This window comes from Taurulus bubalis, assembly GCF_910589615.1.
Source record: "Taurulus bubalis genome assembly, chromosome: 11".
Classification (NCBI taxonomy): Eukaryota; Metazoa; Chordata; class Actinopteri; order Perciformes; family Cottidae; genus Taurulus; species Taurulus bubalis.
This window is the reverse complement of record NC_136599.1, coordinates 5,175,858-5,200,806: the sequence shown is the minus strand read 5'-3', so window position 1 is coordinate 5,200,806 and position 24,949 is coordinate 5,175,858. Positions and strand designations below refer to the sequence as shown.

At 43.8% G+C, this 24,949-nt stretch overlaps 3 protein-coding genes across 3 annotated transcripts in view; 2 read left to right on the top strand and 1 right to left on the bottom strand.

Moving 5' to 3' along the window:
* Nucleotides 1-235: 235 nt before the first annotated feature.
* LOC306743904 (caspase recruitment domain-containing protein 19-like) lies at nt 236-5,709 on the top strand (the record flags this gene model as incomplete). The annotated part of the gene is made up of 6 exons (XM_079226467.1): nt 236-422; nt 1,703-1,848; nt 2,304-2,460; nt 3,356-3,424; nt 5,386-5,451; nt 5,606-5,709. 6 exons carry the CDS (start codon nt 236-238, stop codon nt 5,707-5,709), a joined length of 729 nt encoding a protein of 242 aa, XP_079082593.1.
* A 3,383-nt stretch (nt 5,710-9,092) lies between these two features.
* LOC306743903 (ninjurin-1) lies at nt 9,093-11,775 on the bottom strand (the record flags this gene model as incomplete). The annotated part of the gene is made up of 2 exons (XM_079226466.1): nt 11,568-11,775; nt 9,093-9,235 (listed from the first exon to the last, which is right to left on the bottom strand). The coding sequence occupies exons 1-2, from the start codon at nt 11,758-11,760 to the stop codon at nt 9,093-9,095; spliced, it is 336 nt and encodes a 111-aa protein (XP_079082592.1). The 5' UTR covers nt 11,761-11,775.
* A 6,843-nt stretch (nt 11,776-18,618) lies between these two features.
* LOC306743902 (serine/threonine-protein kinase WNK2) overlaps nt 18,619-24,949 on the top strand; it is a gene marked incomplete at both ends in the record, with an annotated part of 41,020 nt that continues 34,689 nt past the window's right edge. Inside the window, one exon of the mRNA XM_079226465.1 lies at nt 18,619-19,257. Coding sequence (XP_079082591.1) covers nt 18,619-19,257 — 639 coding nt within the window. The remainder of the gene's footprint in view (nt 19,258-24,949) is intronic.

Genomic DNA, 24,949 nt, shown 5'->3' with positions numbered 1-24,949 from the left:
AAGTAACATGGTGAAGAATTATTATTATGATTATCATTTATTGAGCAACTAATAATAATGACAGTATAATAACAATAGTCAGATTAATAATAATGATAATCAGAATAATAATTGGTGCTAGGTCTAATAAAGGAAAGGAGAAAAGGGAAATCAAATAAAAGGACTAATGACACCTCTGCAGTGTCTGCAACAGAAAGTTTATCTGCTGGTAATCAGCTCAGTCTGCTGTCTGCGGATGGATAATCACCACGTGACCCTGAGGTCAGTCATGAGGCTCCGTGCGCAGCGGGGCTGCGCAGCGCGCTGCTGTAACCGGACAGCAGCCACCATCACACCGGGGAGACCGGGAAGTTTCACCGGGAGCGCTGTCGGCTCGGAGAGAGCGAGTGCCACGCGCCCCGTCTCGTGTGTCAGCATGGCAGGTGTGTGAACCACGGGTAAGACGTTTTGGGGCTCGTTTTGGATTAGAAATCCATCCGCGCTGACTTCCTCCAAATGAACTCTGCCCGCCTGCTGCGCCGTGTGGGTGCGCCACTTGTTGCATGACGTGTAAGTTTAGTGCGTGTATGTGTTATTACGATTCATTTTGGAGTATTACTTCCTACTTGTATGTTGATATAGCCAATGGTTTATACATAAATATGAGCAGTTAGACAGGTCAGATATAATTTAGGCATGAAATAAGAAGAATGTCTCTCCTAAAGAGCTTTGATGTGACCTTAAATCTGACATTAGGATTATTTCTTCACAAATCTTAAAGATGGATGTCAAACACAGAACTGCACAGGCAAAGATCAACGATTTAAGACATTTACAAAATACATCCGTTATACCCTGAACATTCACCAAACTGGTATTCACTACTACGTGTTGTTACTGTTGCCAGGAAGACAATTTCATATGAACTTGCATTCACCTTTCTGAACAGGAGAATAAACCTCTTAGTTATTTATTTCCAGAGCAGAACTGATGCCAAGACCAGCTTACTAAGAAACTACTTAAGGCTAGACATAAAATTTGCAGGCCTTAAGTAATTTTACAGTGTGGATTTGTAGCCAGGCGGCAATGTACGGTTCTGAAAAATGAAGCCAATGCTGAAGTGCCTTAAACTTGCATTCTCTCTGCTGACCACCAGGGGGCGACTCCTCTGGTTGTATAGAAGTCTATGAGAAAATGACTCTGCTTCTCTCTTGATTTATTCCCTCAGTAAACATTGTAAACATGAGTTTATGTCTCAATCTCTAGTTTCAAGTCTTCTTCAATACAGCATGCTGTTCATTTAGTAAATTATGGTCTGCTTTAGGGCGGGGCTACAAGGTGATTGACAGGTCGCTACCACGGCGTTTTCCGTGTTCTCGTCCTACAACTTCAACCCTTTCAAAGTGGGTTTCATAAAAGTTAGTTGTAACATTAGGTTTAACTGTCTTATTCTGTGTTTGGTGATACTTAGCTCCGCCCCTTTGTGTCCACTTCTGCTTGCCAAGAAAACAAGATGGCGACGGCTAAAATGGCAGAAAGCAAGGCTTCAAAACCGTACTCCACAAACCAACGGGTGAAGTCGGGACGGAAACTTCTTCCTGCAACTTTTAGATCACTGATGCCTTCTTGAATATGACTTATTCATGAGCAATTAAAGTGTATTTCATTTGACACCGCCTCCTGCTCATCTCTTCTTTACTGTTGTCATTTCTATCAATCATAGACATTGACGATTGCCATGAGCAGCTCCGGAGAGATGCCCACTTCCTGTGCTCCGATAAGAGGATGGACACTGAACTGGTGGACAGACTGGTGCTGCAGCTGAACAGGATCTACCCCCAGATACTCAGCGACAAGGAAGCCCACCGGGTCACTACAGATAACTTATGACACCGTTCCAAAAAACATCCCCAAAAACATCCTGTTTTGAAAGTGATCATGTTCTTATGGAAGCCAAACACCGCCACTGTGATGAAACAAGTAGTTTGAATGAGAAGCTATCTCAAAATAAAGATTTAGGTATTTATTTCAAGATACTAAGTCAGTAGTATCTCATAATTTTAGATGGTATTTAAAAAATAATGACTTAGTATGTCAAAATAATGAGACAGTTTCTCAATATTTTGAGATATTAAATCATAATTTGGCAAGCTAACCCATAATCAAAACTAAATCATAATATTTTATAAACTAAATCATTATTTTCATTTTCTTTCTTCATCCCAGTGGCTTTAGACTTGACTGTGCTGAGCTGAATGGATCTTGGACCAGAAGGAGAGTGTGCAGGTAAACAGGTGTGTAATTGAGCATGTGTCTCCCTGCAGTTCAGGGACCTCAGGGTGCCCACCAAGGTGAGGCTGGCCGCGCTGCTGGAGCACCTGCGTGGGAGGGGCGAGGAGGCGTGTCACGAATTCTACAGAGGACTTCACATCCTCGCTGAGAACGTCTACGCCCGCCTCCCATCCAGAGTGAAACGAAGAGGTACGGCCCCGCTTTTACATTCACAGGGTGTCACATATCGACGCTCAAGGCGCTCTTTAGCGTCCGGATGAAGTCAAGTAACTGCAACGTAAACACATCTGCGTCATTATTAGACTATCAGACAAAATGCTCCGGGAGTGTGACGATGTAGTAGAAAAAACACACGCAAACACACACACACACACACACATATAGGGAGGGTCAAACAAAAACAGGACTTTCAATCAGGAGACCCGTCTTCAAGACAGGTGTTGAGTTAATTAGAAGTTACATTAGTGATGGTTGTGTCTCCTTTTCCGTACTGATATTACATTATTTACATTTGACTCTGTTTATGTTTTTCTTAGTTTACTTAGTTTTCTATATATATAAAAAAAATATATAGATGTAGAGAGAGAGAGAAAACAAGCATCCCTCATTCCTGAATGTGTTTTTCAGATGTAGAAATATCTTGCAGTAGTATAACATTATATATAGATATAACATTAAATGTATAGAAGAGTCACAGACTATCGTGACAATACAAAAAAAGGGGGGTCTAAATTGCAAGTAAATTAATTCCCAAAGTGTGAGATGCATTAAAACTAAAAAAGCTCCTCTCTTTTGTATTGTCATATGTGAACGTTTACCCACAAGTGCGCCACACTTTTTCTTTCATGTTATACTGGACAGTTTACCCGATGTGTGTCTTAAGTGAGATGTTTTGGCAAGTCTCACGAGCAACCTCTCCCGGTGTCCCATCATGGCGGATCCCCTGCTGTGTAATTGCCCTGTCTGGCCCTGTGTAGGCTTATTCTATATCCTATCCAAGGAAGCCGTCTGGACTGCCCTCCGAGGAGTGGAGGTGACGTTACGCAGAATGTTATTTAAAGTTAACCGTCTTTACTTGTTCCAGAAGCGGCCGATCCGAAGGGGACGAACACCGTGGAAATCCACCCGCAGAGATACGTGCTTAACGACAGAGGTACATTTAATCAGCACAGTAAGAGTGATATATGATAATTCAGTTTTTGATTTATATCGGTGCAATTTAAAAGAATGTACACCAGTTTTGCACACATGCACATGTAAAGTTTGCATGACTGTCAACAACTCAAATTGAGGTTTATGTTTATATTCACAATTTGATATTAACTGATCTGATAAGAAAACACTTCCTCTCATTTAACAACGCAGTGTATTCATGACTGACTTTATATACACTCGACTGATTTATATTTGATTTCTTTGTGGAAATTGTGAAAGTCACCCTTATGAGTGAATAGGCTAAAATATTGGACTAATAGGTATCTCCATGAAACTTACCCAGTAGATTAATTACAATAAAGCATTTATTTTTTGTATTACAATTTTTCTCAAATTAAATATGCAAATGAGGCATTCTTTTATCAAATATGTGCTAATCTAGATGTTGGATTAAGCCAGATTCAGCATTCTTGTTTCATTTAGTTGACATATTAGAGTTGAAGGTTTCCACTGAGGGAATTTCAGATATCTCTTTATACAATACTCTCAAAATCCTATAAATATTCCCTTTCGCCATCGTATAAAATGTTGTATAAATCTGACTGTGAATGATATATGAACAAACCTCTCACTGAAAACCTTAAAAATATAGAAAGGAATTTCTGGTTTCTGGCTCAAAGTCTGAGAAAAGAACGTATAGATAGATATGTATTGTAAAATGACAGACATGTTGAAGCCACAACAAGTGAATAGGGAAACCAATTTAACTAACAGATATCACAATGAAACTTCCACAGCTGATTAGTACTTACACTGTAGTACACGTTTTCTGAAATGTTATGTTTAAATAATCCAAATGAGGCAATATCTAATACTAACGTCTGGTGAATTCTGGTGAAATCTACAGACGCAAATAGACAAAGTAGTAAAATAAACCCAGAAATGTGTGTTTTAGATGTGTTTTTTTCACCAGCAGACACGTCATGGAAAAAAAATAGAGCAAAGTCGGCAACGTTTGCACTGGGTTGTCTTGTCTTCACAGACATTAAACGCACCCTCATGCATGTATTGCCCTCCAATAATTAATCTCTATCTTATTTCATTCATTTACTTTGTTATTTCTATGCTCCTTTCATGTTCTTAAAAAAAAAGAAGGTATTCTGTTGGATTACCTTTTTGTTTTAACAAATTGACTTTTAACCCTTTACCGGCATCAGCTGAGACCTTTGGCTGCTGGGAAAGTAGGAAGTCATTCTCAAGAACGTTGGGAACTTGTGTGCGGACGTGTAACATAATGCTGATTTGTAGTTAATGGGCTGGAAAGCCTTTACTCTTTTATTTAATTTGGCAGCGTGACTACTCGGGTGTTTTTCAATATGGTGGTCTTACAGTGTGTGTGTGTGTGTGTGTGTTAGGGTGCCTCTGGACCCCTCACTGATCCCCGCGTAAGCCCCCTTAAGCCCAACTAAGCTTTGTTCTTCCACAAACTTCGTTGTATGCTGAACCTTTTGACCCCGCAGCATCAGAATGTGGGCCCTGATGCTGCGCAGCGCCTCGCCATTCATCATCCCATTACATCCAGGACTCTGGCTTTGTGGGTCACTTTAAACTCACGTGTAACCCACCCTCCCCTCATCCCGAACTCTTTTCCTCTGTCCTGCATTCCTTTGATCAGTTGGGGGTCAAAGTTGGGCCAGCAGGGAAATGGGTCAGCGGTGATGACTCCTGATCACGTCATGCAAAATACTCCTTGTTCACACCGGAAACAACAAGATATCTGTCTTTTCACAGAGCGGCTTTGGACTTGAGTGTTCATTTCAGTTTGTTTTTATTCGTTTAAGTTCATATAATTTATTTGGAAGACACAAATCCACTATGGACATGTAGTATGTTGATCAGATTTGTATATGTTTCCAGGTGTCATTTGTCACTGATGATCTCTTCTCTCTCCTTCTGCAGGATCGATATTCTTCATGAGCTGTTTTGGGTTTGCGGTCGGCGTTGCAATGCTCTACTATTACGGAGGTGAGTGGTACAGAAAAGTGTTCAGACTCATTTGTCCTCGTACAAAAGCTAACTTAAAGCTAGCTCTTTTTTTTCATATTTAAAACACCCTCTGTTTGTGTTTATCGTTTCCAAAACCACTCAAACCACTCGTTGGCCTTCTTTCTGCCCGCAGAGAGCGAGACATTGAGAAGAACTGGGCCGTTTCTTCACAGCTCTGCAGCGAGACTTCGCAAAGGCGCTAAAGATGTTTTCATTTCCTACATTGAGGTTGGATAGCAGAAAAAAGGAGGCCGTCAAGATGCTGACATGCTTCAGAAGTAACCACCGTGAGAAGAGCGAGCTGTGAAATTTGCCACTTTGCTGTGCCAAACTCGTACACACACACAGAGCTAAAACCTGCACGCATGCGTAAGCAATGACTGATTAACTTTTCCCACAGCTGACATCTCTTTATGAAGAAAGAAATGAATGCTGGATTTATCGTCGGTAGGGAACAATAACAATTCCAATCATATTTTCAGTGAAAATGAAGCGTGGCATTAAGTGTAACTGAGTGTAACTGCACACCCACACAGCTGTTTTCAATCACTCCGGCTGATTAGACCTTTGTTCGGTCTGAAGCTGATTGGAGCCATGTTTGGAATTACATCGTGCCAACAAACTCCATGTGCTAATAAAGAGGCAAAGTCCGGCCCTTTACGGTCAATAGTCATAAGGCCGTGAAAATACGTAATTAGGAAGGCTACACACTCAAAAGTCAGGTGATAAAAAGAGTCTCTGTATTAAAACACATATATCGGGTAAGAAAACATTACATTTGTGCATCAAACTTAGCTAAGCTAGCTAGCTAGCACGCCGAGGTAACGCTAGCTAGCTAGCAAGCCAAGGTAACGGCTAGCTAGCTAGCACGGCAAGTTAACGGCTAGCTAGCTAGCACGCCAAGGTAACGGCTAGCTAGCTAGCCCGCCAAGGTAACGGCTAGCTAGCTAACACGCCAAGGTAACGGCCATGTTGGTGTACATTGTGCGAAAGATGATCTCCACTGAGCGGTTTCACACAAAACTAACAAAAAACGACTTTCTTGACTTGCAAAATTATCTTTTTAAATAAATAAAAAAGCATATTTTGTGTAATTCAGGGCATCATTCAAACGTTATCAAAAGACTTTGTCTCTCGCCATAAATATATTTTTTCTATAATTAGGTCCAATGGGGGGTTAACCGGAACGAGGAGGGACTTCACCTCTCGATATGAACGATAAGGGGTTAACACACTGGAGGTCTCTTTAGGCAACAGAAGTGATAACACTTGTTGTGTTGGCGGCTTTAATTTGTAAACACATTTCCACCCGCTCACCCACCTTCAGTGCCTTCTTATACGGTGACAAAGAAAATGTAGAAAAAATATACCGATTACACTATTATGTGTATATTTTTGCTCAAATAAAGCAAATTTTGACATCACATTGACATGAGTTGTATCCTATTCTATTTAATCTCGTATAACAAAGAAGGAACACATATATACACAGAATTGTGTCCAGCTATTTAGCATCAAATACCAAAAAATAAAATCACAGTAACGAGCAGTGCAGTGATTTTTCTAGTTCTGCGTCCGGCGCTTGCAAACAGGAAATGGAAACAAGACAATAAAACATGCATCTCTCTGATTGAACTGCATCCATAAATACACTAGAGGGCGCTGCTCCCTCGCGCAGTGCGCCTAAGGGAGGAACCGAGGATGATGGAAAATGTTCCTGTGCGCTCTAACAATGACAAACTGGAGCAACAGGCAGCATTCGTTAATTAACAATAACAATCAAGTTGATTGAATGAACGGAGTCAACTTAATTAAATGCCACATTAAACACTGCTAACCGCTGAAGGAAGACTTGTGTACCGGGCGGATGCTTTTCATACTCACTTGAAGCCCTTTCAAGCATTTGTCATGATAATGGTGCACGTCAAAGATGGTTTGTACAGTGCAGCGGAGGAGGAGAGCTCAGGTGTCTGACGTCAGGAGATCCGCTCACATCTTTATTTTCTGCAAAGACTGAGCAACAGATAAGAGAGGGGAGGAGGGAAAGGGGGGCTGAAGTGGGTTGGGATTGTCACCCGGGTGATTGTTCAGTTACTGGTATCCACATTCCCACGAGGGAGCTATTATGAGCCCTGAGGCTGGTGATCAGCAGCTTCCTCTGATGTCGTGGACCCCCATAGAGCCGGTCATGTTCAACTCCAGGGCCGAGATGGAGCCAGCAGTGATGGGAGCCACATATAGACATACATTATGGATTCATATATATATATATATATATATATATATATATATATATATATATATATATATATATACATATATATATATATATATATATATATATATATATATATATATATATATATATATATATCAGTCCACAGATCTGCCCTGAGTGGAGCTGTGTGTGTGTGTCATCAATCTGGCTCTCTGCTCGTCTGGCTGTTTCCACGGTTACCGATGATATAGTTGTGGAGGAGGGAAAAAAGGATCAGATTGTGACGTCGGCTTCGTCATCCGCAGGGCGCTTTGTCACAGCCACGTTGAACACTTATTACCGCGTTGAATATTCTCCAGGTGTTTAGCGGACGCTCAAACCGGCTCAAACTGCTTCTTCTTTTGTGTGTGTTGTTTTTCTTGTGTTAAACCACTGAAGTGTACTCAATGAGCATTTGCTCCGGGCTCTAATTGGGGTGTCAGTGACATTGCAGGAACACAGTCTAATTAAGGCTTCCATTTTAACAAGCGGTTCTGCTGAGGGTCTGCGGCGTGTTGACTGTGACTCACCAGCTGCTGGTTCAGAGGGCCGAAGACGCACACACACACACACACACACACACTCCAGCTTTTGCTTCAGCGCGCAGGAGAGTCGACCAAACAGAGGTTATAACTGAGCGTTAGGCACGACGCCCGGGCCTTTTGCGGGGGAGGGGTGGGGAGTGGGGGGTTCAATCTGTGGAGGTGGGACGGAGCTTTGAGTCACATGACGGGCACACCCTGACCCATCATACCTGCTGGTCCGAGCTGTCCCGGGTGAAAAAACCCAATGACATCTTTCTTGAACGTCATCCGTGAAATTAAAAATTGAAACCTGGCCTGCCGTCAGCATTTTGTAGGTGTGTGTTTGTGTCTGGCCCGGCTGCTCGGGGGTCACTCCCAGCCAGCAAAGGAGGCAGGCAGACAGCGTGAGGTCATGTTTGTCTCCGTTTGTCCATAATATTGCGTTGTTTGCACGGCGGTTCCCTCTAGGTGCGCTTGTTTTGTCTCGGTGCCGGACAATGATCTTTTCGTGTGAGTTTGTTTTCCCCCCGTTGGAAATTTCTCTGAGAGCCTGGAGAGGTCAGTGTGTTTGTAGGTCAGGGAGGGGGGGGGGGGTTGTGAGGGGTCAGCTCATTGGAGGAGAGGAGAGGACCCCAAAAAAAACATGCTGACTACATGGATGTCTATAGGAGACAACGGCATAGTAAGGCAGGAGAGAAGCTACCTTTGTGTGGAGAGACAGGGGAGCATAAAGAATACATGTGAGCAGCAGAAACCGAGAGAATACCTTGTGTGTGTGTGTGTGTGTGTGTGTGTGTGTGTGTGTGTGTGTGTGTGTGTGTGTGTGTGTGTGTTCAAGGTCAGCCGCCACGGTTCGGGCCGTGGACTCCAAAGGCTGTGATGAAGACGTTGACTACCACGATGATGAAAACCAAGGCTGTGGCTAAGTTCTCCATCATGCTCAGCCGCCATTGCTTTTGTTCATCATTCAGGTTCCAACGAACTGCGGACGAAACCAGGAAATACATTTAAAAACGACACACACACACACACACTCACACACTTAATGAAAGTCGAATGAAACATCAGCAGTCTCCTTGATTCTGGGACTCGAGCCAAATCTTTGTACACAGACACAATATGAACTTTAACTCATTTACTTAATTCTGGAGACAAAAATTCAGACTCCTACATTTTATTTTGACAAGGGCATATGAGGTTTTACCGAATACAGACCGCATGACAGATGTTTCGTAACCTCTATCATGGGGTCTCAGAGGCTCCAGCTGTAAAACCTCGTTAAAAATGAAGGATTCGTCTGCTCTATATATTTGAGATGCAGCAATACCCACCCACATTTCAAATAAGTCTATCTAAAAGGTTGTTTTTTGGAGTTTTACCACAACATTAAAGGGCAAATTGCTTGATTGTGAAATGATTACTTCTATTTTTATACATATACCAATGGGCTCTGTGAGACACCAATCAGTAGCGGTGAAGCTAATGTCAATAAAACACAATTAGCTCCATGTGCTTACCCAACAAGACGGATATAGCTTTCAGAAAAGTTGTGGGAAAGTATGTTATACAGTTATTGTTTGGTATGACTAATAGTTCATCGCTCAAATACTTGTTATTCTATTCTGTGGACAAGCTGCTGATTCGGAGCACACAGAAATAAACAAAGAACAATACAGGGAAGAGCGATCTGATCGAGGGAAGCTCGTATTTCCTTTATAACCGCGCGTGTGTGTGTGTGTGTGTGTGTGTGTGTGTGTGTGAGAGAGAAGTAGCAAAGGTTAAACGGTGTAGGGACCCTTCTTGGCTGCGTGTGCGTCTGGTCTAGGGTCTGGTCGTGGGGGTCGGTGGTATGTAGGCCACTCGCATCACGCTCCTCCGGCTCCATTAGACGGAGCTGGATCCTCCGGAGAGGGAGGAGAGGAACAGCGGGGTTCACAACGGTCAAAGAAAACGAGGGACGAGGAATGAAAGGAGTGACGAGAATGAGATTCGTTTGATATTCTTGTGGAGACGAGGCGGGGGAGGGGTTTGTTAGTTGGAGGTCAAAGGGGGCGAGCGGCCATGAATGTGGGACGATGACAGCCGCGTGATGAAGCGACCGCCTTTCTGACGCGGGATCTTTCACAGTGCTGACGACAAAATTTGCAAATCGGAATTTACAGCCAATTATGAGTATATGATTATAATAATGATGATTAGTTTTTCACGCACTGATTTGGGGCTCATTTGTTTCCGCCTTCATTCAGACGAGTGGAAATAAAACCTTTATATTACTTCTTCTGAAGATTTCTCCTTAATTCACCAAAAGCTACCATTTAGATAATAATGCCTCATTTGAATATTTAAACATAACATTTCAGAAAACGTGTCATTCAAAAAGCATTGGCCTTAATGTCCGTAACCAACTAGGGAGGTTTCATGGTGATATGTATTATTACATGTTTTACCTTATTCACCTGTAGTGTCTTCAAAATGACTATGTTACTTGACAATATGCATCTTTTTTTACTCTAAATAATTTTTTTCTCAGACTCTGAGCATAACAATCTCCACTTCAGTCACACGTACATACACCACACTTTCCAGTTTCATTCCTATCTTTATTCTGAAGGTTGTTACTGAAGGGTTTGTTCTTTTTTTTGTTTGAACATGGCAAAAATGGATATTTAATGGCTATTGACAGTATTTGACAACTACCGCACATTTATACTTGAGTAAATGTATTTTGTTACTTTCCACACTGCCAACAGTGTTGTTGACTCATCCTGTTGAGCTGCGATGAGTCAGTGTGACCTGGCTAAAGTGCACTGACCCGCTGTTCAGTCATCACAGTAAAATGTACTGCAGTCTGATCAACAGCATTAAATCTCATTCTAACTCATCTTCCCGCCTTAATGGAACCGTTATTCTCACAAACCCACAAACATGGCAGCTGAATGCATCCTCAAAGTCTCTGGATTTGAATTTGAGAATAGATGACCCTTTTACCCTGTTTTGTTTATTTTCTATTTACTCCAAGACATGTATAGACATGAGCACCGACACTTATTGACACACACACACACACACACACGCAGTAGCCTCCCTCCCTCCCTCCGCTCCACTCCCACGAGCGCTGAGAGCAGCACTAAAAAAAAACTGAACTCTGACCCTGGTGTCAGGCCTGGTTGCCGTGGTTACACCCGGAGACCAACCGCTTTGTCAGGAAGTCGGTCGAACTTGACGTTGGCGAATCTTGCCGAAGGACACGCAAAGGGCTCGTGAAGGTCGAGAGGTGTGAAGCAGACGGTTTTATACCAAAACGGTTTTCTCACCGATGAAGATGAGGAGGACCCCGACGGCGACCTGCAGGCCGAGGGAGATGCAGATGAGGGCGATGATGGGGGCGTAGAAGTCGAAGCTCGCCCCCTGCTCCAGCACCGCCTTCAGCTGGGAGGCGTTGGCCATCAGCAGAGCCACGTCCAGCATGCTCTCCGCCGCGCTCTTCTTATTGGCGTAGTGGTTCATGTTCAGAGGCGCCCGGCTGCTGGGCCCGGCATCTGGGCGGGAGGCCTGATGGTGGGGGGGAGAAAGTGAGAGAGACGAGGTTCATGGCAGCGTGTCGATGAGACTCTAGCAGTCATTTTCTGCTTCCTGCGCATTGATGGAAAGGATCTGGTTATCCTTCTGACCTAATTAGCACAACAAGCAGCCATTTCAGAGGAGTGACCTTTTGAAAACAGAGCCATTAGTACGGCAAAGAGAGGCCGGCACAATGGCAACGGACCCATTAAAACACTCGGGGAAAAAAGTCGGCGTGCGCACGACTCAGCCTGCAGATTTACTCCTGCGTCTGACATGCTGGTATAGCGGTTTGATGCTGCGAGCCATCGGTCATTTCCTGCTCATATATCTCTGTCTGTGGAAGCAGGATGACAGATAGAGCTGCAGTACAACACAGCAGCAGCTTTCTTCATTAACCCAGCTTTCATTGTGTTTTTTTTCTGTGTATGGAGCACATAACAGAATGTATTTACTATATGTGACATATAGACATGTATATGGCAGGGGGTTTGCAAGAAGAGTGATAATTAAATGTTTAAAGAAAGATAAAAAAATCCAATATTAGTTTTTAGCGTTGAATTCTATAACCAATTGATTCTTGCGTGGGCGATGGTTATGTAACAAGCGGTGTGTGTGTGTGTGTGTGTGTCCATCAAGAGAAAGATGTGAACAACACTGGGTGGCAGTCTGCTATTTGCTGAATAAGAAGATCACTCTTCTTCTTCTTCTTCTTCTTTTTAAATGATGGATACACTTCTTCCCTCGGAGCCCCGCTGCCGGATGAACATCCACTCGGAGCTGCTTTTCAGCGACGCCTGGCATCGCACCTGAAGCGCTGAAGAGGAAGATGAAGACTCGGCCTCGTCAAGGCCTGAAGCGCATCACACACACACTCTCTCTGCCAACATAAAACAATCAGCAGCCAGCGCTGACAATCTCCTCCTTGACGTTGAAGCCTTTTTAAAATATTTTTCTCTTCTTCTTTTCTTTCTCACAACACACAACCCCCACCTGCAGCTGCTGAGAGCACAGTTTGTCCGGGATTAACCAAAGCACAGGGCTGATACCGACTGTCTTCCCAGCGCTCCAGAGATAGAGGAAGAGCAGAGCTGCACCCTCTAATTTGCCACAGGGAAAGGCGACAGCTGAATTACAATGTGCTCAGGAGATTCTCAACAGTCAAGCTGGCATCGGTTAAACTGATGTATGAGGGGGGAAGTCCCAACTGAGCAGAAGGTGTGGTCGATAGAGAGGAGCTGGAATACTCTTGACGCATGTAATTATATTGATTTTCATCTTGAGCGTGGTATAGCACTCGTATATAACAAGGCGTTCCCCCCCCCTCCCCCCCTGCTGTAGTCCGAGGCCGGGGATGAGACGTGGTGCGGCGTCCAGCGACCTCGTGACATGTGATTTGTGCCACAAATGGCACGCCGTCTGACGTGTGAGAGGGTCAGCCGCTCTGCTCTCAAACACCGACGGAGCCTTTATCCCAGAGTCAACACAGATAAAGCTTGTTGTTGAGCTCACGGGTTGGAGACGAGCAGTCGGGGTGTCTAGAAACCGAAACTCACCAGCAAAATGCAAGGCACTTTTTTTAAGGGCGGGGAGGGGTGGGGGGCTTTGTATACTATTTTTGTGTTTTTGTACAAATACTAGTAGGCCAAGGCTCAAGGCCAGCGACTCGGTCAGTCCGAGCCTTTTGTCAGGATTACTCCAGCTGTCTACTCTTATCATGTGGCTGAGAACACAGGATAGCAGCTAATCGCAGCAGAGGAGACGGCGAGGAGCAGAAAGACATCGTGCACATAGGCCATGGTGTGTGTCACCCTGTGGTGTGTGTCACCCTGTGGTGTAACACTACGTGTGAGCGTGCCACAACCCATCGGACAGAATGCATCTGATCCAGGCTTTCATTCGGACAACACTTTCCAATTGACAGATTGCTCTGACTTTTGTTTCCCCCGTTTGAAGAATGAATTGATGACGGATCTGTTGTTATTTTGGCACAGCCTAAAAGGAAGGTGCTCATTAAGTCAATCACTATGTACTCCTCGGTTTCCATGCTTATTGTTGTGATGAATTATTCACACTGCATTCCTTGTCTGAGGAAGACTCAGGGGGGGACAGACCACGGAGAGGGAGGAGGAGGGGAGGGGAGGAAGAGGAGGAGGAAGAGGAGGAGAGAGTGAATCTGTTTTAACTCTCTGTTCAATGTGCCACTGTGGAATAGCAGATAGATTCATACAATAAAATGTAACATATCCTGCTTTCTGCAGAATCAGATCAGCTGTCAGCAATATTAATCTCTGTGTGGGAATCAGAAGGCGGCTCAAAGGCAAGCAGATGGGTAAGAAATAAAGAATAACTCTTAAAGTGATGATTGTTGGCCAAGGTTATGTTTCCATAATTAAATGACTTGATGAATGAATTGATAAATAAATAAATACCACCCATGGACTATATAGGATACTTGCAATATGTTTTTGTTTCAGATTTATGTTTGAATATAATATATTTAATATATACCCCCCCTCTTCCATAAACAGATCAAATAAGAATGTCAGTCATTTAAGAATTATGCGGATTGAGTAATAGAACAGATTCTCTTACAAGAATTTAAAAGTAAATTGTAGAATAAAGTGCAGCGCTTCCTAACCAGGGGCGTTTAGACTTTTTACTTCAACTAATCAACTCAACCAAAATCAACCAAAATTATGATTTGATAAAAAAAAGAGATATGTTTACATAATCATGTTAAAACGGAAAATAAAAAAAATATTTAGCAAGTGAGCGGGCTAAACATAATGGATACATTGATGAAAGAATAATTAAGAATGTGGATAAACAAAAAAAAAGCTCAAAGTAATTAATAAACCACTCCAGATAGTAGGATAGTAAGCAATAAGCATACATTTGACCAGTTTGACCCTCAGATCCAGTTTCATGATCCATATTTGGAACGTGACAGAGATGTGTAACTGTTCTCCAATCAGGGGAGAGAATGTAAAATGCCTGATCACTGTGATGGCAACTGAACAGTGGAATGGAGAGAAGTAATTGGGCTGAAAATCTAAAAGGCCTGCAGGTAATCCGGGGAGAGAGAGAGCTGGAAAGAGACTTAAAGTGGTGCCGATTTATGCAGCGATTTAAAAACGAATGAAACTGATTCTGTACATCCGGAGCACTTTCACACACGAGTGAGTGAAGTTACCTCCCGTCATAAATAACTATGCTTTTTATGTCGGGCCTCAAAGCTGCTTTGAAACCCAATGCAGCCTCTGGAAAGGCTGCAATATCTATATCCCATGAGATTTTACTTAAATCTTAATTGAGCCATGTAGCTTCTTTTTATTTCGTGGATTCAAAAGCTAACTAAAGTTTTGGCTCACATCCAAGTAAAAGATAAAAACCTTTTCCCACATTGTCACACTAAGCCAAATACCTGCATGTTTTAGTATATTTGGGCGCATGTCATGATTATTGCTTTGCACCATTATGCATCCGACATTGTAAAAATCTCTTTTGCAGCAACAATGCAAGCCACCACTCTAGACATGGGGATACCTTGCAGTCATTGTTTAGTTGCTGCTTGCATATGTAACAGCATGGGTGTGTTCCCCTTCCTTTTTTCTTATTTGTTTCTTCCTTTTTTCTCATACATCAGCACTTCTTTGCTTTCCATCCATCATGTGGTATCAGCAGCCTCCCTCTCTCGCTCACATCAAACTCTGGCCCTGCTCCAGATGAGGATCGACCCAACTGTAAATCTAATTTCCACGATTCTCTGTTGGGCTTTTAGTTTTTAAAGCCTTACACAAACAGTGCAAGGACAACATGGCGGTGTCAGAGAGGCTGAAACACCTTCTTATTCCAGGGAAAGTTGCAGAGTAAAACCTACTGATTAGCACACAAAAAAAGAAGAAGAAGAAGAAAAAAAAAGGGCCATGCTCAGGAATGTGCTGACGTCTAACGTGGAATCTGATTGGTCTCAGGTTTCAGCTGAACACAGGCACAGATATAAAGCCTGTGGAAGGTCTGCATATAAGATCTTCCCTCCACACAGCGACCAATGGATTGATTCATATCTTACTGACTCACGCTGGTGGGAGACACATTGTAAATGAGAGCAATTGCTCATTTTATCGAGCGCAAGGGTATTGCCTTCTGCATCTGTTGTCCAAGCTCTGGTGGTCACATATGCTGTCTCTGGCTGCCATGGTCTCTCTCTCTCTCTCTCTCCTCTTCTTCTTCTTCTTCTTCTTCTTCTTCTTCCTCAAACACACACTTACACATCAATCTGAAATTAAACGACGCTATAAACGCTGCGACAATGAAGACCATTTCCTCCGGCCTGTAAAAATTGCATCTGAACTATCTTGTAATTACTTGTCAAATGGCAACTTCCAGTCGCCACATAAAACACAATAAACACTCTCTGTGTGTGTGTGTCTCTGTGTATGTGTGTGTGTGTGTGTGTGTGTGTGTGTGCGCACTTTGGCCGGTGAAGTGGAAACAAAGAAGCGCATTCATTATGCATAAGGTCACTCAGGTGTCGACAATGCTTCAACTCGTCAACTGAACCAGAATATCATCTGACACTGCAGGCCTCAATAACAGACGTGAATACCTCTGTGTGTGTGTCTTTTTTTCTCTATTTGTGTGTTGTTGTTTGTGTGTGTGTGTGTGTGTGTGTGTGTGTGGACATGCTTCATTTCTGTTCTGCAAAGCTTAGTTCTCCTCCTCATATATGACATGTAATATGAGAAGAAGTGGAAATGCAGAACCCACAGAGGGTGGATGATCACATTACATAAAAATGCAACAACATAACAAAGGCCAAAACACAAATGCAACCATGTAAGCATTGACAGCTTTGGTATGCATCGCACGACTGCTGAATTGAATTCCATTCATTTTTCCAGGCCCGTCTTTCATCACTCGTTCGTCACTTCCCTGTTGGTTGGATTTGGATGCAGTTGTTACCATGAACTCAAAGACACAAATAAACCCTTGGTGGTCACAGACAGATTGCAGCCAAGCTTCTCCCATTTCATGCAGCGGTACGTTTTTGCAAACCCACAAAACGTATAATCAATCTGTTCTATTTTTTTTGTTTTTTTATGCTTTCAAAAGTCTTACCTCAGCTCTACTTCCCCTGTTGCTGCTGCTGCTCATCATTTTCCCATGCGTGTGGTGTGCTGCACCTCAGGCTGCAGCTCTGAGAACCTGAGCTGCAACAAAGTGCCCGAGGGGGAGGAAGAGCCTGCAGCCTGCAAGCATGGCCTGCTAACAGAGTAGCAGATGCATGTGCAGACTGCAGTTATTTTAATATGTGCTAACACTAATTTATTTTTTCCCTCCCAGAAAACTGTGTTGTACATTAGGCTGTTTAGCTCTAAATTAGACGCAGAGACACGTGATTGGTTGGTGAAGGCTGTGCAACCATAATAGGCTTTTGTAAGGAATAATCTTGTTTTAATTTTATTTTTATTGAATTATTCACATGCATTGAGACTGTGTGGGTCTTTTCGTGTGAGATGTGTCAGCAGCTTGAGTTGGGCTCCCAGCAGCGTGCTCTGTGATTGGACGGGTCCTCCAGTCGTTACCAGGGGCGTGGAAGCGAGCGAGCTGAGTGGGAAACACATTTGTGTGCCTCGCCGTCCTCAAAAACCCTCCCCAAAAAAAAAAAAAAAGGTGCAACTGACAAGAGGATGACAAGCGAAAACAGTCCGTCCGCGAAACATTCCTGTTTTATTGGATTTACCGAGCGGGAGGCAGAGAAAGTGTGAAAATTCCCGCCCCTCAAAGTGGTCTTTAAACTACACGCTCCGCATAACGTCACGGCGGAGCCTCGGCATCGGTCGCTGCCAGTGAAGAAGAGAGCGAGGGAAGGAGAGGATGCGAGGACTCTAAAGAGGATAAATACAATATATTCGCCATGGCTTCCTCGTTAATATCGGGGTCTGTGTCCACTTAGCAAAGACTGAGTTGACCCCGGATTTGTTTGCGACCGTTTTGGGGCATCTTATGGACGTGGAAACGGGGACACTATGCAGATAGGGCGTTTTTAAAGTCCACCTTTTTTTTTTTTTTTTTTTTTTTTAGCCGTTGGACACTCGGCTAACCGTTGGAGAGGTGTCTTCCCCGCTCGCGCCTGTCCGTGTCGGGCAGCGCGGACGTGAGTTCCAACCGTCGGTTTTTCTTCTTCTTCGTCTTCTTTTTTTAACAGAGGTAAGAAGGTAAGTCGTGTCCCCTTCTTCTCGGCTGAGTGTGGATTAAAACAATGTACCCGTTAACCTTTTGTTATCTGAACGTTAACGGTAAAAAAACAACAAATTGACAACAATACGTTAGGTCGGAATTGCGAAACTTAACGCGGACGTGCCTCGTCAGTGATGGGTGGTGGCTTCTGCTAACAATATATATGTTAATATAGATATTTTATCTCGTGGGCTTGTCTTTGCATCCACCTGCTTTTAACTGTCCTAAACTCCGTAACGACTGACACCCCATAAACCCAACACGCAGCCAGCTGCCTTGTTCCCACACAACAGGAATTGTTGCATGTTTTGTTTTGTTTCACTAACTGGCAACGATTTCTTTCTTCTTTTTTTTGCAGCAGCTCCTGGTGATCGGATGAAATCTCGTCCGCCACCCATCCCACCGTCGTTAGGGGCCTCTTCCGGCAAACTGCGTCACCGAGCGGGCGCCGCAGGTATTTGCCTCTAAATCTACACGTTGGGGAAAGTCTGTCTGGCCATGGCACGAATGACCTGGAAGCCAAAGTGACTTGAACTTTAAAACCATAAATAAATCGGCATGGAGCTGGAGGTTAACTCCGAGGTCCATCAAGAACTGAACCATCCATCTGCACAAGACTCTCAGTGTGATCTCCCCACAGACATGCAGGAGGCCTCTGGTAACAGGAGCCTCCATTCTGGGGACTCGGAAGTGAGAGGTGGGTGTGACCCCAGTGACCCTTCCTGCAGCTATCAGAGGAATGTGCACCAGAGGTTCATCAGGAGAAGTCTGTGGTTCTCGGAGGCCGACGAGCAGACCTTTGAAGCGCCCGAGTGCGAGAGCAGGAATAAGGCCATGAACATAAACCTGCGGACGATAGTGGACCGGACGCGGGGGACCAGCTGCGGGATACAGGAAGGCTCCAGCACCGAAAGCCAAGCTGGGCAAAAGGACAGCGCCACGGAGAGCGCCAGTGCCGACGAGGACAAGGATAAAAGCGGAGAGGCCTTGAACCTCACGTGCAACGATGGCGGTAAAGCCGCCGTCAAGGCGCCCAGTGAGGAGAACGAGGAGGAGGCGGAGATGAAAGCGGTCTCCACGTCCCCTGGGGGAAGGTTCCTCAAGTTTGATATAGAGCTGGGGAGAGGGTCCTTCAAGACGGTCTACAAGGGCCTGGACACTGAGACCTGGGTGGAAGTTGCCTGGTGTGAGCTGCAGGTAAAGAACTAAAACCCGTGCATCTGATTTACAATCCATCTCTGTGACACCCGAGCAGTGCGAGTGATGTATAGACGACGCATATTCTCAGCCGTCACATATACTACCCTTTTTCCTCTTCTCATTGTTAACCCTTACAAATGGGCATGGGAGACAATTAAAGTAATAACTATCTTCGCATTCTTGTTACAAGAAATACACAATACACCATTTTTTTGCAATCAGTGGTGGAGGATTGCTTGCTGGTCTGACTCTCACAGGAAGCTCCCCCTCTTCTGTCGGTGAAGGTTCACACATGATGGTTAGTGTAATGGTGATGCCTTCAGGGAGCTGTCAATCCGCCTCATGGGAGGGAGTCGGCCAAGTAGCAAATGGGTTGCCACTGATATTTAATGGTTTACACAGGGAAAGTGATTGACAAGCATTGTCTGCTGACATGGAGACGCATACCCCCCAACACACACACACACACACACCAATGGTGATCAGCAGTTTTGCAAATGCACAAGAGTGTCTATCTTTTTTTGCGTTACACAGACGCTGGAAAATCACCAGCTTAGACTGTGCACAGGTATTAACTAATTATTTCTGTCCTTTTGGTGACTGCAGAAGGGATTACCTCTCTCTCTCTCTCCCTCTGTCTCCCAGGAGGCTTAAGGGGGACTACTGTAAGCATGACTGGCCGCACTCAAAGAAAGAGAACTTCTACCTTGATTTGTTATTCTTTCAACGTTCAGATTAAAATAGTTAAGATTTTCAATCATCCCTCGTTTTTTTGTATTGCTCTAGTCATTTGCCCAACTGATAATACCACAGCAGTGGACACAGTTATTAGAGCGGACAGTTGCCGGAGATGCGTGTGTGTGTGTGTGTCCCAGCATGTTATGAGCGGCCTCCCTCCCTCCGTGCAACAGGAGGTAGGCAGACAGGAAGCAGCTGAAGTGCGCCGTAGCACGCTGGGAGCAGTGTGGCGTCCCCGTGGCCCCGGTGAATACTAATTCCTCAGGTTCTGAAAACACGCTGCGTCAGCAACCCGAGTCACTAAATAACGCAATCGAACTAAACCTGTTTTGTGCGATTGGTATCGCAAGACGGAGACGCACCTTTTGTCCCCGGAAGATAACATGCCATTGACTGGGAACGAGTGAAGATGAGGTCATGCGGAGAGACGTGATGACTTCACTTGTGTGAGGATGTCATGCAGACTGATAGTAGCGGTGAGCAATCCCAGATCTCCCTCAGCTTGACACCGCCGAATTGGGCTCAGCGGATGATGGGATGTGGAGTAGGAAGCAATTATCCGTGTTTTATTCTCCCCTGGTGACACATCAATACCCCCTCTAGTGGACAGCCAATAGTGGATGTTAATCACAACACAAATGGTCCTTTCTCACAAGCATGTTCTCATCTATTCGCTCTTTTCTGTATTATTGCTTTGAGCCCACGGTCTTCTGAAGTATTTTTCTGACCCGGTCCGTGTGTTTCATCAGAGCGCTCTGTGGTTCCTTAGATTACTGAGCGGATCAGAACCATTAATTGAGACTTTGTGCGCCTGAATCAATAAGGTCTCGCGCGATGCCCTCCCCCAGTTGATCAGAACCGCTAGTGATCTCATGTCGATTAACCCGCCTTTTATAAGATTGACCGTCCAGTGGGTTAAACCTTTAAGTGGGTTATGGCAAGCAGTTCAACATTAAACCATTAATGGAGCTGCATTTGGTCACTCAAATAGTGTGGCAGATCTGTAAACGCAAAACTTGATATGAAATCGTAATTTTATGGGCTTCAACTAACATCAAGTAATCTGCTGATTTATTAATTTGCGGCTTTCCCTTTCTTGTCTTTTTTACATGACAGTAAATTGATTCTGTTTGGGTTCGGACTTGTGGTCGGACAAAACAAGAGCTTTTTAATGATGTCACCTTCAGCTCTAAAGGTGCTACATGCAAGAAGCAGTCCATTGCCTCTCAACATGGCGACGGCTGAGCCAGTGGGTTACAGCTTACAATGCTAACAGAGCTAACACGATGGCAAAAGTGCTGACAGAGCTAACGGTGTTTACCTGAGGGAGAACCGGGGGTTTGGTGTTAAGCTTGAACGACGACACCGGTGGTCGGGACGTCCATAAAGCTCGGATTAAACGCACAGAGGGAGAGCGACTCTCTGCTCTGGCGGACATTACTCCACTGTGTCTTTACATAGATAATAGTTAGTAATATATTAATGCTCTGAATACCGTATATTGCACTTTCAAGCCATTTTTATAGGTGTGTTTTGTTAATCGAACAATTAATGGAGAAAATAATAAAAATTCTGAAAATAAAATGAAGTTTAGCCTTAGTTCAGACGTCTTGTTTTGTCTGAACATTCCAAAACCAAAAAGATATTCAGTTTGCTATTATGAAGGACAAAAAAACGATCAAATATTCACAAAATAATAAAGAACCAGGGAATTTGGTTGAATTATTTTGGGTTAAAAATGATCATAAAATTCATTGATTATCAAGTTGACAGAAGAATAATTTCCAGTTCTAGTCAGCTGTGATAATTGAATGTATGTTTAAGCTACTGCAATGCACAAAGCCACCATCAAAGTGCCATTTAATGTTTTGGACCAGGTTTGGAGTTGTGCACCGATCATATCCTAAATCTATCAAAGTGCAGCGAATGAGAAGTTTTATTGACTTTCTCAAAGAGACATTTAAAGAGTTTGTCGCCCTTGTGGCATCTACCAGCATGCTTAATGTTATCGTGTGTCATACAATGAGTCACTTTAAAGACTGTTGGTCTCAACCGAGAACCCACGCTGCCCACAATCGCTCCAAATGACCTCGGTCATAACCAACAGCGCACAAGTGTATATACTACTTTTAAGATTACACCCTGAAATTATGAAGCTTTTTGTTACTTAGATGCTTGTGTTATGCACGTTTAATCTTCAGCGTTGCATGTAGATGATGCCCTCGTTATCCAGCTCAGTGAACCGTGGTGGAAGACACAAGGAAGGAGATATGACTCTGTGATTTTCCACTGTTTTCCCTCCTTCCAGTGGTCACATGGCTTTCTTCCTAGAAACTGTAATCTGGTACCATGTTTATTCTCTCTCACTTACTCAATCCACTTCCCCTTTCCTCCCATCTCCCCCACTTCCCTGTGTCTGTGCCAGGCCGCTGGCATAACACAGATGGCCATGGCACAGGCAAGGATGTTAGCTTAATCTGAGATGCCTATTGTGAGTAAAAACAACAACAACAGAAGAGTCAAACACTTTCTTGTGTTTCTGTTTGCATTGTCTCATTTTTATCATTGTTCACCGGAATTCATTATTCTTTGGAAACTTCCCGTTGCTGCCAATTGTGGCTGTGTGTATAGATATTAATCTCTGTGTTGAATGTTGCGCACGAGTTCATTTCTGACTTCTTGTGCAGATTTCTCTGGTTTTTGGCAGGGAGCTTGTTGTTCTGTAGATTAAATCTGGTTCTCAGTTTGTGAATGCAGAGTGGCCGACGATACCACGGCAATGATATGAGACCGCCGCTTTTTGCTGGAGATTTGGGCATCCTTGAACTAAACAGACCCAGCCAATGACACCCGTGAGTCACCAGATCGGTGTCTTTGTTCCAAACGCTTGATTTCGCTGGACCGGCAGATTAGACGGCGCCGTGTTTTAACGAGGACGGTCATGTGTTTCTGAGCGTCGTTCGTGGCCGTCTCGTTGGATTAGCGCGGCATGCTAGGCAACGAGCCTGTCTCGACTTGTCAGACGGGGTTGGCGAAAGGAAAACAAAGCTGGAGATGCTCAAGTGGGTCATTGGTTAAAGCCCATTTGGTATTGAGACGCCCTGGGACACAGACCCAGTGGCCAGATCTTCTGGCACGCCTGAGCTCCAGTGTCACTCAGCCAACTGAAGAGGGAAGGAGGACAGGCCAGTTCGAGCCACAGCAACGCGGCCTGTGGTATCGCTCCAACAGGCTGGTTGGAAAGAGGCTAGTTCTACATCTAATAATACATGAGAGACAAAACATAGCAAGCGACAGTGATAAAAATGAATTGGTTATGCATTTTTATTTTGGGCTCAATGGAAAAAGTTTGATCTCCCGTCAGCAGTGCTGCCCCTTGACGTGACGAAAGCCTTTGATGGACTTGAATTTTCCCTTTTGTGGCGTCTGTCCCGGGAAAGAATGGCTTTCGGTGAGCGCTTTGTACATATGGTCAAGGCCCTGTACTCGAACCGTCTCTGCGCTGGTGCTCACTGGGCATTCATCCTCTGCGTTATTCCCATAAGAAGTGGACGTAGTCACAGTGATGTCACCTGTCGCTTTGTGGACTACGGCTTTTGAAACGTTGAGTTTGGCATTTTAGCCGTCGCAGCCAAAATGTTTCAATCAACTTTCATGAACCAAAAACAGTGTGAGGGTTAACGTTGTAAGACGGAAAGACGGACAACTCCGTGGTCCAAAGATAGACACGCCTTTACGCATACCCTGCTTTATTGTCTATTTTACTTTGAATGAGGGATAAAGTAAAAACCTTTAGTATACATACAGTTTAACTTGGAACTGATTGAAAATGTAAATGGCCTTTGACCAGCAATAGAAAGTGTCCCAACAGCTTATTAGCGTCTTTGGGTACTTAGAAAAGCGCTATATAAGATTGAAGTATTATAGTTATTAGGACGAGAAATCCCTTTTGAATCTGGAGCACCTCTGTATCCTGTCAAAGCCTCCTGCTTACTGTAGGCTCTGTGGAATGAAGACGCGGGTTACTTGTAATGCACTCTAGTTGACCGCTGCATCGCTGAGCTATTTACGTAACGAGGTGGAAAATAAATGGCCACACAGTAGCACATGCATCTTAAGTTTAACATCCTGACGGCTCATTATAGATGTAAAGCTTGTTATGTTTGAGGCCGGTTTAATATGCGAACAATATTTTGCTCTCATTGTTTTACTGTTTTAGATTTAACACTGTCCAAATTGTGAGGTATGTGTGGCTCTGATATATGTACATGTTATCCACGTCGTGGGGTTTTCATGTGTGCTTTCTCTGGATTACCTTCCACTGAAGCTTAATGCATTTAATTTGAGAACTAGATAAGAAGCATGGAATTAAAACAATTGGACATTAGGAATACTGAGTAAATCTTAACTTAATGCATTTGATCATATTCATCTGTGTCAGAAACAATTTTTTCCCAATATGAGAGCAACACGCAATGCAACACATTCATATTTGTTGGCTCTGTGTCACTGATAAATGCCTTAGTAAAAGACAATTTACAGAAATAGCAATACGCTGTTATGTTTTTAAGGAAAAGTCACAAAGTGAAGTCATGCTTTTAAATAAAAAAACACCACATAATAAGTTGTGTGGTCGAGTCTTATGAGCTACTCTTATGATTCAGAAGTGTTAGCCTATGAATGATTATCAGGCAACCTGTAGGAGTATCAGGGAGGCCGAGTGGAGACAGATTGTTGAGCAACTGATCAAATCATGTGGGCTCAAAACCATTACGACTCAAAGGATGTCAATCTGTTTCCGGTGCCAGACGTGAACGAGTTCCATTGACTATAAAAAATAAGTGTGTTATGTCTCACTCTCCAACTCTCACTTTCTTTCTCGCTCTCTGGGGCGTGCGGTCCAGAGACAATACGCAATGAAAGTAATTGTTTTGGGATTGCTTGCGGCGGC